The 15,090-nt window shown below is 43.5% G+C and overlaps 1 protein-coding gene across 1 annotated transcript in view; it reads left to right on the top strand.

Moving 5' to 3' along the window:
- Nucleotides 1-12,364, top strand: part of LOC102871944 (mitochondrial translocator assembly and maintenance protein 41 homolog) — a 152,373-nt gene extending 140,009 nt beyond the window's left edge. The window contains exon 8 of the mRNA XM_006895366.1: nucleotides 12,291-12,364. Coding sequence (XP_006895428.1) covers nucleotides 12,291-12,364 — 74 coding nt within the window. The remainder of the gene's footprint in view (nucleotides 1-12,290) is intronic.
- The last annotated feature ends 2,726 nt before the right edge of the window (nucleotides 12,365-15,090 follow it).

Raw genomic sequence — 15,090 nt, 5'->3', positions numbered from 1 at the left:
TTTTATTTTATTATTTTTATGTAAGTGTACCGTCAAATCAGATCTGACTGGTACAGGAGGAGATTGTCCCTCCTTCGCCGGCAGAGCATCTGGTGGATTCGAACCGTGTGCCTCTGGGATTGTAGTTGCAGCTCCTTACGACTAGGCCACCAGAGCTCCCCTTGCTGGCTTCCCTTTCACCTCTGAGGCTACCACAGCATCTTTTTGTTTGTTTGTTTGTTTCAATGAGAGAATTATTGAGGGCCCATGGCTATGGGGCTCAGAAGGAGGCACCTGCAAGAGGCAAGGGAGCCAGTGAAGAGGGGCCTCTTATTTGACCTTCTTCGTGGGGCGCAGGTTGTGTGCCCACGCTTCTTGCTGCAGTCAACAGGATGAGGATGCAGGTAAGCAGAACACTTGGGGCAGATCATCATACTTCCTGGAGAGGTAGTGCAGGAAAGCTCGATAATGCCACCACGCAGACACAGCACCAGATGCCAGTGGTGCTGGCTCTGTTTGGATGTTGTAATCTGGAAGTGTACAGCCATCCCCTAGCTGTTTGTCCACAAATATCAGAGCTCCTGGGCAGGGGGGAGGTCCTCCTTATCTTGGATTTTAGCTTTGACATTTCTCAGCGATGTCACTGGGCTTGGCCTCAGGGCCTTCACAAAGATCTGCATCTCTGCATCTGCCTAAAGAAAAAGAACTGATACTACATCACCTTAAAGGTGCCACTTCAGATGATATACTTCCATAGCCACCTGATATGCATAACCTTGCTCTGAGTTACAGAAAGTGGGGAAAATGATAAGCATGTACTTAACTTTCCGCTTTGATTTCTCTGGTTTATGATGATGATAATGTGAGTGTAAAGGTTTGTGAGTCTCCTAGACTGGAGTTCAACATACAACTTCATTGCTATGACTTAGGCCAGCTGCCTGGTTCATCTGAATGTTATAATTTCAAAATGATAATTAACCTGCCTCACCAGGTAGTGAAAATTGCTTCTTAAAATGTATCCTAAGTGTGAAAGCATTTCCTGTCATCCTGCTCTTTGAAGTTCTTCTGTTACATCAGTAGCTGTTGTTGTGCCTTGCTTTTGCTGTTACCTGCATGAAATTGCCAAGGAATAACTTCCATCCAGTCATTCAGCCAGCTGATAGATCATCTGCAGGGTCCGAAAACCCTATTATACTCAACTTAGTAGCCACTCTCACTCCTCCCCTTTGTAGCCTCATCACTGTTTATAAAAGAAAGGTCTTTCAGCCCCTTAGCCAAGGAGCACTTTTATATTCAAGGAGCTTATCTTGAGCTCTGGTGGCCTAGTGGCAAGAAGCTACACTGCAATCCCAAAGGCATGCAGTTCAAGGCCACCAGCTGCTCTGTGGGAGAAGGATCAGCAATCTCCTCCTGTGTTATTAACTGCCTCTGAAAAACCACTGGAGGGTCAGCTATGGGTCATTTTCAACTCTATGGCACACAACAACAACTACTTGGGACTAGAAGACAAGATTTTTAAGTATTAGTCTCCATCCCACATACTTCAGGCACGCTGTCAGGAGGGACCAGTCTTTGGAAAAAGACATCGTGCTGGGAAAGGTGGAGAGTCAAAGAGAGGAAGACCCAAACACAATGGACTGATAAAATAACTATTAGCAATCTTGCTCGCTTTCTCATGGAGTTGGAACTAACTCCTAGCTGACCCTCTAGAGTGTCTTCAGAGGCTAAAAATAGTCTAAGAGGAGATTGCCTGTTCTTCTCCAGTGGAGCAGCTGATGGATTCAAACTGCCTGCCTTAGGGTTGACAGCGCAACTCGTTACCCTCTAGGACACCAGAGACCGCTGACTGTATCAATGGACTTGAGCAATGGAATATCAGAAATTATGAGAATGGGGAAGGATTCAGGATTAGGACCCTATATTGTCCATAGGGTCACTATGAGTCTTAGTAAGCTTGAAGGCACCTAACCACAATTATTCACTTCTTTCTATAACCTTGATGGTATGTAAATTAACCTCTTTTCTGTGGAACAGTAGGAATATTAATTCCCAGCTACCAAGATAGTCTAAAGTCCAGTTAGGAGTGTCCAGTAGGTGTTTGATAAACTTGAGTCAGTGATTGTATATCTAAATATTACTCTATTCCTAAAAAACCAAGGAAACCAGACATTAAAATCAGCTTGAAGATTACCTTTTCTAGTCAACTGCATTGAATGGCATGACAGCATGTTCTCATGTGCTCCCTTAACATACGGTGCCCTGGCAGACATACCTATATTCAAATGTGAGTGCAGAAATGCATCCAAAACCACCCTGTTTTATGTTCCTCCTGCCTGAGAAGTGATTATTTAGAAGGTAGCTCTGATTTCTATTGGGCTGTGCTACAGGATATCTCCAGTTTCATCAGATCTGGCAAGCCAGCAACTGAAGGCAGCCAGCTGAGGAACATAGAAAGGCCACTCAACTCTCTCACACTGCATGGTGGGAGACAATTTCCATTCTAACTGTTAAGAGACGAGACACTATGCAAACTGCTATTCCAAGCTTGCTTCCACTTTGGTTTCTGATGTGATTGGAAAGAAATGGGTATCTGCTGTGGGGCTAGGCAGGTGAGCCATGAGAACTTAAAGTGATCAAGGAAGCAGCAACAGGTAAAGGGTGGCCCTTAAAGCTGTATTGTGTTGTTGATTGCCTTCGAGTCAAACACAACTCATAGCAATCCTATGAAAAGGCCTGACGCCCCTCTACAACTATCAACATTTATCAAAGTTTATAGAGTTTCCCGAGGCATGTTGTTTAGGAAGTGGATGCCACTCTTGCGTCCAAAAAGCCATATTAAGGGGTGTATTTTGAGGGCAAAGGGAAGCCACTGAAGGAATGTAGAAAGACCACCACAGCTAGAGAAGAGAGATAGAAGGCAATGAAGCTAATGTTAGTGAGCAGAAACTTACGGGTTTTGTTTACAATTGTCCCTTCCTTTCAAGGTATTTTCCTAGATTGTTGTTATGTGCTGTCAAATCATTTGCAACTGACTCTGTGCACAATAGCTCTGAACTCTGCCCTATCCTGAGCCAGTCTCACTTGTCTCTGACACACCTACACCCATTACCCCAGTTACTGTGTCAATTCATCTCATCAGGGTCTTCCTCTCCTGCACTATACCTCTACCCTTCTGAGCATGATGTCCTGCTCCAAAGTATGGCCCCGCCTGGCTATATGACCAAAGTATGTGAGATGGAGTCTGAAAATCTTTGCCTCCACACTATGCTAATTTTTAATGTGTTGCTGTTTTTTGTTGTTTGTGGGGTTTTTTTTTTCTTAAAATAAAAAAGCTACCTAAGAAAATGGCTTTGGGGCAGGTAAATTTGGTAAAAATATGCATAGAAGTCTATTTGCATAAAAAATATGGTAGATGTAGATGTAGTGAACCAGGTGAGAAATTATCAGCCTGAAATCTGGACATGCAAAACACACAGAAAAGATTCAAGCAGGATATAGACAGCACATGGCTAGGTCTTGTTGATTAAAGCATCACAAGGAGCCTTGGCATAATGTATCACATGTTGGGTGACTAACCAAAAGGTCTGCAGTTTTAATCCACTATCAAGTCTAAGGAATAAAGATGAGCGGTCTCCTCCTGTAAATATTACTGCTTCAGAAACCCAATAAAAATTTGTTTTGAATCAGAATCTGTTTCATAGCAATGAGTTTCATTCTGGCTTGAGAAAATAAAAGAAAGGGAAGAATAAAAGTTGCTCTAAGACTTTTTGACTTGGGGAGCAGTCCCCTTCCCTGAGGTGAGGTGTTAGAAATGAATTTTAATAGTATTTTGGAGCGTGTTCATTTTCTCTCCCAAATATCTAAAATAGGGAATGATGGGAAGGCATGACCTCTCAAATCCTAGTCATCACATACTTCTCCAGAGAATTTTGTCATTATTGGATCCATGAGCCTAAGGTCACATGGGGAATTCAGAGTCTCATACTTGCATGAACTGTGTTGTGTTGTTATTATGTTGTTGTGTGTTGTCAAGTTGACTGTACAACACATAGTGACCTGTGAATAACAGATCTGAGCCCTCTTGTATCTTGTGCCATCCTCATCATCTCTGATAAACTCAGAGATTTTTTACAGCCCATTGTTATAGTCACTGTGTCAGTGCATCTTGTTGAGGTTCTTTCTCTCTTACATGGACCCTCTAACTTTCCAAGGATGTTGACATTTTCCAAGGACTGGACACTTCTAGCAACAAGCCAAAATATATGAAACAAGTTTCACCATTTTTGCCTCCAAGGAGCACCCAGTTTGTACTTTCTCCGAGGCGTACTTATTTGTTCTCGTGACAATCCATAGAATATTCAGTACTTTTCTCCATTACTACAACTCAAAGGCATTGATTCTTCTTCTGTCACCCTTAGACATTGTTCAGCTCTCAGATGCATAGCAAGTGATTGAAAATACCAGGAATTGAATTAGGTGCACCTTAGTTTTTAAACAGAAATCATTACTCTTCAGCACTTTGGAAATGTCCTTTGCAGCAGATTTTCCAATGCAGTTCATCTTTTGGTTTCTTTACTGCTGGTACCAAGTGGGGTGATTGTAGATCCAAATAAAATGAAATTGTTGACAACTTCTCAATCTTTTCTCTATCTATTATGAAGTTTCCTATTAACCCAGTGGTAAAGAATTTTGTTTTCTTGATGTTGAGATGTAATCTTCTGCAGCAAGCAGAAATTTAAGTCTTCCTCATTTTCAGCCACAGCTGATTATTAATTATTAGTTTATTATTAATTATTCATTTCACAGTATTGCACTGGGAAACTATTTAGTTAGGAACGTCTCCAAATTATTGAGTAGTATTGGTGTCATTTTGAGGACTAAGGTGCATCTGAATCATGCCATGGTCTTCCCCTTAGCAGACCATGATATATTCAGTACTCTTCTCCAGAACCACAGCTCAAAGGCTTCAATTTTCCTTCTATCATCCCTAGTCCTAGTCCACCTTTCTGATGCATAGCAACCAATTACATAGACTATGGCCTGGATCAGGCACACATTGGTCTCCAGACTGACATCATTATTCTTCAGCACTCTGCAGATGTCTCTGACAGCAGACTCTCCCAATGCAATTTATCTTTTAATTTCCTGGCTGTTGATACTAAGAGTGTTGATTTTGGAGCCAAACAAACTAAGGCTGTTAACAATCTCAATCTCTTTACTCTCTATCCTGATGCTGCCAATCAGCCCACTGGTGAGAATCTTTGTTTTCTTGATGGTGAGCCTCAATCCATATTGAAGGCTACAGTCCTTGACTTTCTGCAGCAAGCACTTCAGGTCCTCCTCAGTTTCAGCAAGGAGGTTGTTCATCTGCGTAACGCAGGTTGTTGATGACTCTTCCTCCAATCCTGATGCCACATTCCTCCTCATAGAGCCCAACCTCCCAGATGATCTGTTCTGCATATAGATTGAAAAGGTATGGAGATAGGACACATTCCTGGCATACATACTTCCCGATTTTGATCTATGCAGAGTTTCCTTGCTCTGTTCTGACGACTGCCTCCTGATCCAACTATAGGTTTCACATAACCACAATCAAGTATTCTGTGGAATACACCATCATATACAAATTCAAGCTGAAGTTGAAGAAAATGAAATCAAATCTACAGGAACCAAAATTTGACCTTTAGTCTATCCCACTCAAATTCCAAAACCATCTCAGGAACAGGTTTGAGGCCTTGAACACCAGTGAGCTAAGACCAAATGAGCTGTGGGAGGATATCAAGAATATCATCTATTAAAAAAAAATTTAAAAAAAGAATATCATCTATGAAGAATTCAAAAGGTCATTACAAAGGTAGAGGAGGAAGAAAAGACCAAGATAGATGTCAGACGAGACTCTGAATTTGAATTAGACTCTGAATTAGAATTAAAATGCTGAGAAGCCATAGCTTCAATTTTCCTTCTATCATCCCTAGTCCTAGTCCACCTTTCTGACGCATAGCAACCAATTACATAGACTATGGCCTGGATCAGGCACACATTGGTCTTCAGACTGACATCATTATTCTTCAGCACTCTACAGATGTCTCTGACAGCACCTAGTCTATGGCATAAAAAGATTGCTAAATACAGCCAGAAATGCACAGTCTGGAGAGGATAAAATTAAATGGGATTAAATTCCTGGGATCATCAAAAACTTTTTCCAATAAGGTAAAAAGAAAACCTTCCAACTAGGAAAAAACATTTGGCAATACCATCTCTTGATTTCTTCCCTTTGCTTTGGCTTCTTGGTGCTCTAGTGTAATAGTCAGTCTCATGTGACATCTTGGTCTTTTCTTCCTCCTCAGTCTTCGAAATGACATTTTGCATTTATTTGGGGGAGGGGAAGAAGGGCTTTATTATAGTTTTATTTGGTACAATTCAATGTCTGTAGTCGTTATGCTCAACATAGTTAATATTTTGTATAAACAAGGTCAGCCTCAAACATTTATCTGGGGTTTTTTTCCTGCAGATTATATACAAGGGAAGGAGTCTTCTTGGTTTTATTGGCCACACTTTTCTTAATGCGCTTTCCTTTGATGGTCACAATATGTGGTAAGAGAGGGGGCCAGACTATCAGAGCTGTTCCCTGAGGTGTGTAGCCTTTAAACTGAGGTGTTACGGAGACCCACCCTGCAGAGGAAAACTTGATGTCAGCCACAGCTTCTGATTCCTCAAGTCCTCCTCCTAACGTATTGTTTTCAGCCACAAGAGGGGGGAATTCTGCCATTCGCTTTTTCCACCCATTGGAACATGTAATAAAGTGGCCTGCGTGTTTCTGGTACAGAGCATCAGCCCTGTCCAAGGAGGTAATGTGCTCAGGAATGAAGTTGGAAGCCACAACTATAAACCAAGCCGAGTGATTTCCCTGGACAAAATCTATGCGGCCTATAGCACCCACAAGAGAACCATTCCCGGTTTAAGAATAAAAAGTTCTTGGAACAATGACATGTTTTGGCAAAACAACCTCTACTTCTTTTTCAGTTAGGTGACTTAAAACACAGTTTTGTTTTGTTTTGTAATTCCAGGGGTATCATAGTACCAGTGTGAATCTTTTACATCTTCTGGCATCAGTTCCACTTGTCTGGTGGATTTGTCTACAACCATGTCAAGCTCCTTTTCCATGTCACAGGCAAGTGAATCTGCATCAAACTCTAAGGCCGTGTCATCCTTCTGTTTTCCCAACTCTTCCTACAACGTAAGTGTGCTTTTTCAAGAAATTGAGTTGATTTTGTTCTTCCTCTCAGGAAGATCATCTTCCGCTTTCATTGCATCGTTTTTAAGCCTCTTTTGTCTTGCAAACATTCTATAAGGAGTTGGGATGCAAATAGGAAACTTAAGAAGGCTAGAGGGAGACTATGGCCCTGTTATGCCCTTGGCGCTGCAGTAGGCTCACCCCAGGAGCGTATTGAAGAGAGTGGACTTGCCTGCTTTGGTGGCGTCCACCAGGAATAAGTCGCTGCGGTAGCGCCAGGAGCGCTGAAGCAGGAAGATCAGCTCTTCGACCCCAAAGCCTATCTTGGCGCTAATCAGTTGCACGTCCCTGAGTACCGTGCAAGGCTTGGCTGGCGGATTCCGGTTCTCCTCTCCATCCCGAGATTATCCACCGGGATCTTGGAACCTGCTGCAGCCACACTGCGGAAGTAGCCCGGCGTGGACACAGCCGCCGGAGCCACTGCCGGAGCCGCTAGCCAGGAGAGTCTTGAGGCTGCACGTCTGCCTTGTTCCCCAGCACAATCAGTTGTTTGAGGCCTACCATTGCGACCAGATCAGGCACCAAGGAGGGCCCTGGGCACCGGAGCGCGGCGTTCACCAGCTCCAGGTACTGGGCGCGGCTCACCTGCAGGTGCAGGGCACGCCGATGGTGCACCAGCATCCAGCAGAGCTGGCACACGGTCCTCACCAGCCCGCCGTCCGCCTGCGTCGCGGCGCTGCAGAACTTCTCTCTGGGCAGGTTGCAGGAAAGGCTGGGGTCCTGGTAGTGCGGCTCCGCTCCGCAGCCCGAGCAGTTCACGCGCTGGCCGGCACTGCTGGGTGCGGGTGCTCCACCACCCAATGCATCTTGCAGCTAGCGGTACCTTCTGCTGCCGTCGTTCTTCCCGCTGCTGTAACCTCTGTCGCTCCTCTTCCCCCTGTTGCTGTTGTAGCTGCTCCAGCTGCTTTCCTGGGGTCAGCGAGGGCCCCCGCTCGCTTATGTATTCGGGGAAACAGAAACTGTTCCTCCGTGTCAGCTCTTCCTCCATAGCTATCCTGGCCTTCGGGCCATAAGAAAATCCATGCCCCAGGCCTGAAGGGTGCTGGAAGGAGACGGCGGCCACATAAATCTCTTCAACAGCGGCTTCCGGAGACCATGGTGCAGTGCTCCAGGAGTAGACAGCAGAAACAAACGTAGAAAGCCGTGAGTTAGGCATGCAGACAGCATGAGATCCCCAGGCCACAGGGAGGGGCATTTTGCATTCTTCATGGATGATTTGGAAGCAGAAATGGCATCCACTTCCATAATAGCTTGCCTCGGAAACCCTTTGAACCTGGAGAAAGGATGAAAGTCATACAAGTGTTGAGGACTTTGTTCATAGGGTCGCTGTGAATCGCCTACAATTCCACAGCACTTAACAATAAAACATCAACATAGAGATCAGCTGGCCTAGTGGACAGAAAGTGATGCTACCAAGCCCAAGGTAGGTGACTTTTAATCCGTGGCCCTCAGTCTTATTTTTCATTGTTTTTGGTGAAACATTCTTCTAGATCGTATAGCCCTGGTGTGTCCACTTGCCGTACAGCGGTAACTTGTGGTTGCTGTGAAGCTAAACACTTTGACACTGACGTGACAAATGTGATAATGGTTACCAATAGCAGACAGTGTTTGATGGAGCTCCCCAATTAAAACAAGCTTAGAAGCAGGAGTGGCATCCACTTCCATAATAGCTTACCTCCGGAAACCCTGTTAACCTGGAGAAAGGATAAAAGTCATGCAAGGGTTGAGGACTTTCATTCATAGGGTCTCTATGAGTTGCCTACAACTTGAGGGCACTTAACAACAACAACATGGATGATATTCTTGATATCCTCCCACAACTCATCTGGTCTTTGCTTATTGTTATTCAGGGCCTCAGACTTGTTCCTGAAATGGTTTTGAATTCATGTAGGATAGATTCAAGATCAAATTTTGGTTCCCATAGATTTTATTTCATTTTCTTTAACTTCAGCTTGATGTGAGTAGTTGGTGGTCTGTTCCACAATCAGTACCTGGCCTAGTTTTCACAGCTGTTATTGAGCTGCTTCAGCAATTCTTTCCATAGATGTAATTGATGTGATTCCTGTGCATACCACCAAGTGAGATCCATGTGTATAGCCTGTGTTTGTGTTTCTTCTAAAAAGTATTTGCAATGAATAAATCGTTGATTGTACAGAATTCTTTCATTCTATCTCCAGCTCCATTTATGTTACCAAGTTCATGTTTTCCAATTACTGATCCTTCTTCTCTCTTCCCAACTTTTGCATTCCAGTCACCTATTATTTTTATTAATGCAATTCAGTTGATTTTTGACTGCAAAAGTTGGTAGAGATCTTCTATTTCCTCCTCTTTGGCTCTAGTTGTTGGTGCATATATTTGAATGATAGTGGTATTCACTGGACTTCCTTGTATGCATATAGATATTACCTTGTCACTAACAACATTGTATTTCAAGATGAATCTAGAAATCACTTTTTTTAAAAAATTCTTTTTATTACTATTTTTTTATGTGTGTACCATCAAATCGGATCTGTTAAAGGAGGAGATTGTCCCTCCCTCCTCAGCAAAGCATCTGGTAGGTTTGAACTGTGCACCTCTGGGATTGCAGTGCAGTCTCCCGCCACCAGGCCACCAGAGCTCGCCTAGAAATTACTTTTTTAATGATGAAAGCAACCCCATTTTTTTTCTTACCTTTTCATCTCTGGCACAGTAACTCAAAATGTTCCATGCCAGTCCATCTTATTTTGCCAATACCTAGGATGTCAATATTTATGCATTCTATTTCTTTCTTAACAGTGTCCAATTTTCCTATGTTCATTTTCTCACATTCCACATTTTAATCAATAATGTCTGCTTACAACTGTTCCTTAAATATGGATTGAAACTCAACATCAAGAAAACAAAGACTCTCACCACCGGGCCGATTGACAGCATCATGATAAATAGAGAAGAGATTGAGATTATTAACAGCTTTCATTTGCTTGGTTCCACAGTCAACACTCTTGGTACCAGCAGCCAGGATATTAAAAGATTAATTGGATTGGGAGAGTCTGCTATCAGGGACATCTCCAGAGTACTGAAGAGCAACGATGTCAGTCTTGAGACTAAGGTGTGCCTGATCCAGGCCATAGTCTTTACAATTACTTGCTATCCATCCGAAAGGCAGACAGTGACTAGGGATGATAGAAGGAGAATTGATGCCTTTAAGCTGTGGTGCTGCAGAAGAGTATTGAATATACCATGGAGAGAGCTTTGGTGGCCTAGTGGCAAGAAACTGTGCTGCAATCCCAAAGGCACACAGTTTGAATCCACCAGATGCTCCACTGGAGAAGGCCTGTGCCAGTCAGATCCAACTTGCTGTTACATAAGAAGGGGGGAAAAAGAAGTTCTGAATATACCATGGACTGCTAGGAGAACAAACAAATTTGTCCTGGAGAGTGTGAAACCAGGCTGCTCCTTGAAGGCAAGGATAATGAATAATGAATCTGACATACCTTGGGCATGTTGCAAGGAGAGTCCTTGGAGGGCGATATCATGCTTGGAAGTATGGAGATACAGCACAATAGAGAAAGACCCTCAATGAGATTGATTGATTGATTCAGTGACTGAGGTAATGGGGGTGGGTGTTTCAGAGACAATAAGGTTGGCACAGAATAGAACAGGGTTCAGAGCTGTTGTACATAGGTCAGTAGGAGTCACAGCTGCTCAACAGCACATAACAATACCATCTCAGATAAGGGTCTCATAACAAAAGTTTATAGAATACTACTGGTCTCCAGAAAAAAAAGACTGATAACCCAATTACAAAATAAGCAAAAGGCATAGAGAGACTTCTATCCACTAGAAGAGGGAGTGGGGAAAGCTGCATGGTGAACCTATGTCCTTTATGTATTTACCTAACATGCTTAAACTCTAAGGAATATGTGACTAAATGTTTTCCAAATGAGCTGGGAATTCTCATGGTCTGTGTAGCTTTCTCTAGTTGTGACTCAGTACCTTGGGGTTACTTCATAAAACCTAATTATATACAACCACCTCTATACTGTTTTGTTTCTTGATTGATACTAGCTGGAATTTTGAAAAGCACCTTATGTAATAATTTTCCAGTCTACTATGCTCAGGTGAGTGAGATTACCAGAGTGGTTGCTCCTGGGAGAAAATTAAAAGCTGTGGAGACAGGGGAAGTAGTACTGGATTCCCAAATGGGCTGTATTTTCCAATTGATATATCAGTTTGCAAGAAGTCAGCCAGTAGAAAAGCAAGCCAGATTATCTGGAAGTATTCAGTAATGATTTTTTACTCCCTGCATTTTCACCTCCCTCTTCAAAGTGAACTGAGCCTACTTCAGGGCAAACCCCAGTGTGCAGAATCTTCAGAATGGGCTTGCTGCCTTATCAACAGTGCTCCCGGAGATGTATGTTTGAGACTGTGCATAGCTCCCATGAAAAGGCGGTGGCATACATAATCCACACCCTAAACACAGACTGATGTCAGCCTCAACACAGTATCTTCTCTGGATTTCACACACTTGTCGGTAGGCCAGAAGTGCGTGGTGGAAGGTGTGTGCTCAGTCATTGCAGAGGCATGTACCCAGCCAGAGCAGGGTGCTGATACTATCTATTCTCCATGACGGGTTGCCGAAGAAGTGGACAAAGCCTTGTCTCCAAGGGGCCCACTGTCCAGGCAGAGGGTTGGATGAGTAAACTAGCAGATTGTCCCATCTTTCTGCCATGCAAGAAATACTCTAATCAAGATAAGCCCAGATACCTGGAAATACCATGTTGAACTCAGCCTGGGAGGCAAAGAGAACATTTCCTAGAGAGGAAACCTTGAGTGGGCTTTGAAGCCTCCTGGGTGGGACGTGCTGGGCAAAGTCTTTGGTAAATAGTAGTGGCCATGGTCTCCACGACCCCACAGTCAGTTATCTGCTTCTGTGGTCCAGAGACAGGCCTCTGATCAGAATGTAACCAGTACTATTGCTGAATATGCACACGTAGTAAACCTCTGTTGTCTCATCCTCTCTTCTTCTTTCTCTTAGGTGTGAAGAAATCGGTGATTTATAGCTCATTGAAACTGTACAAAATGTGGAGAGGATGGCTGAGGAAAACCTAATTTTGCTTGCTTTTCTATATGTTATATAGAGATGAATAAAGTATTTGACCCTTTTTCATAGACAATGCCTATTACTTTGACTCATTGCTCAAGTTTGTATTGGTTTGTATAAGAAACTACCCTGGTTTGAATAAGAAGCCATGCATCAACCACCTCTCCTGGTGGGAACCAGATACTTCTGAGTGCTTCGTGTCTGCAACAAAGAGCCCACTTGACTTCCTGAGTCCTCTGGATCCACTTCACTAGAAATCTCTGTGTCCTGCATTCCGCAGACCTGGCAAGGTAAAAACATGGCAGATGTGTGCCTTCTTGTGAGTCAAGCAGCCTTGTGCTGATTGCAGCCTTTTTTCTGCCTTTCTTGTCCTTTCTGTTTATTATCTCCAAACTTGTTTACTTGCTTTTTTTCCTAGCTAGGCAATGGAGCTCTGATAGCCTAGTGGTAAGAAGCTGCTCTGCAATCCCAAAGGCACATGGTTCAAATCAACCAGCTGTTCCGTGAGAGATGGATGGGCAGTCTCTTCCTGTATGATTTACTGACTGTGAAAACCCACTGGAGGATCAGCTGTGGGTCAGTTCTGACTCAGTGGCACACAAGAACAACCAGCCTTGGAAGCATCCCATTATTATTTTCCTTACAGCTGTCTAATAAGATTGCTACTGTTGTTATCCCAACTTTGCAAATGAGGAAACTGAGACACAGAGAGGTTGATTGATTTGCCCAATATCACACAGTGGTAAAGCCAAGATGAAAATTTCTTTGGTCTAGATCCAGCTGCTATGCAGCTGTGCGTCTATCCTGCTCTGACTACCTTTGTAAGCTATGTCTCAGAAGGAGGTAGCATGGTCATGTGTTTGACTGATATCTGTCTCCTGGAGTTCTGAGCTTTATTCACTGCCTGTTGACTCATGAAGCCCAGCAAAGAGGAGAGTAGCTCCTTGATTTCTGGCCAGTATTCCTTAAAACTGTCTCAGAGATGGAGAAATAGCACGGGTAAGGGCAAGGTTCAGATCTGCTGTTCATAGGGTCACTATGAGTTGCTGTCAATTCAACATCAGAAAATAACAACAATCTAGAGAAAAGACGAATTCCAAAAAGAGAGCTTCTCCACAGATAGGAATCTTGGCTTCTCCTCATAATATTTATTTTTCACTAGCCAGGTGACTAGTGAAGGTTCTCTGTATTTGAAACAACTCAGTAGTCATAATGAAGTTCACTCTGCTGTACATCCACCATATGCCCTTGGGCTCTGTCTGAAGGAGCCAGTTGCTTACTTCCACACAGTGTTCTGAGACAGTCAATCTCAGGAAGCCTAAAAAAAAAAAAAAAAAGAAAAGAAATATTTGTCATAACCTCAAATAAGAAAGAAGCCAAAATGGTGGGCTGTCGGTGTGCCACAGAGCCAAAATGTCCCAGCTCAGAGCCCAAATAGCTATGTGTGGGGAAATTCTTTTATATGTTATCACATGAACAAAATCTCTTTGAAATAAGAAGCACTCATATAGCCCCTGGTCTTGCAGAGGGATCTTGAAGGCCAGAGTACTACTGGACTGCAGCTCCTGCTAGACTGTGAATCTCAGTCCCTTGAGGTACGGTGTGGTCAGTGAGTCATCAAACCCTTACCTTGTCCTCCATTTCCTCATCCCCCTGAAGCTGGTGGTTGCTCAGCTACTGGACACCTCAGTGAACAGCAAGGAGTGCAGGGCTGCACCTGGTCACACACTGTAGATGGAGGGAAGATGCTCACCAAACAAGGCACTCTGTCCAAAAAGGGGTTACTGAACCATTGTAACCCACAGCAGTGTTCACCCTCAAAATACCAACCCTGAGGTGGCACAGACCAGTGTTTGGGGAAGTAACTAGTGGTGGTGGTGGTATTATGTGCCGTTTGAGTCACCTGTGTCCCATAGCGACCCTATGCAGAGCAGCTCTAAACCCTGCCCTATCCTGAGCATTCTCTCTAATTCTGACACACCAACCCCCATTGCCCCAGTCACTGATTGAATCCATCTCATCCTAGGTCTTCCTCTTCTACACTGTTCCTCCACCCTTCCAAGCATAACTTCCTTCTCTCCTGGTCACATGTCTAAAGTATGTGAGACAGAGCTTCAAAATCCTCACCTCCAAGGAGAAACTTGGTTTCACCCTCTCCAAGAAAGACCTATTTGTTTCTTTGGCAGTCCTTGGTATGTTCAAGACTCTTCTCCAGCACCACAATTCGAAGGCATCCATTCTTCATCTGTCATCCTTGGTCACTGTCAAACTCTCTGATACATAGCAAGTAATTGCAAAGACCATGTCCTGGATTAAGTACACCTTAGTCTCTAGACTGACATCGTTGCTTTTCAGCACTCTGGAGAGGTCACTGACAGCAGATTTTTCCACTGCAATTCATCTGATTTCTTGACTGCTGGTGAGTGTTGATTGTGAAGCCTTCTGCAGCAAGCCCTTTAGCTCTTCTTCAGTTTCAGCAAGCAAAGTTATGTCATCTACATAACGTGGGTTGTTGATGAGTCTTCCTCAAATTCTGATGGCTCCTCATAAAGCTTTGCTTCCCGAATGATCAGTTCTGCATATAGATTGAAAAGTTATGGAGACAGGATGCATCTCTGACGTACTACTTTCCTGATTTTTTTTTTAATTTAGGTTGTTTATTTTTCATTTCAATGAACATCTACAGAGATTTTAGGATTCCATTCATTCATTGTTGCACCCTTCTCCCCGCACA

This window comes from Elephantulus edwardii, unplaced genomic scaffold, assembly GCF_000299155.1.
Source record: "Elephantulus edwardii isolate Elephantulus edwardi_28Jun2011 unplaced genomic scaffold, EleEdw1.0 scaffold00166, whole genome shotgun sequence".
Lineage (NCBI taxonomy): Eukaryota > Metazoa > Chordata > Mammalia > Macroscelidea > Macroscelididae > Elephantulus > Elephantulus edwardii.
The sequence above is the reverse complement of the archived record's forward strand: the minus strand, read 5'-3'. Positions and strand labels throughout refer to the sequence as shown.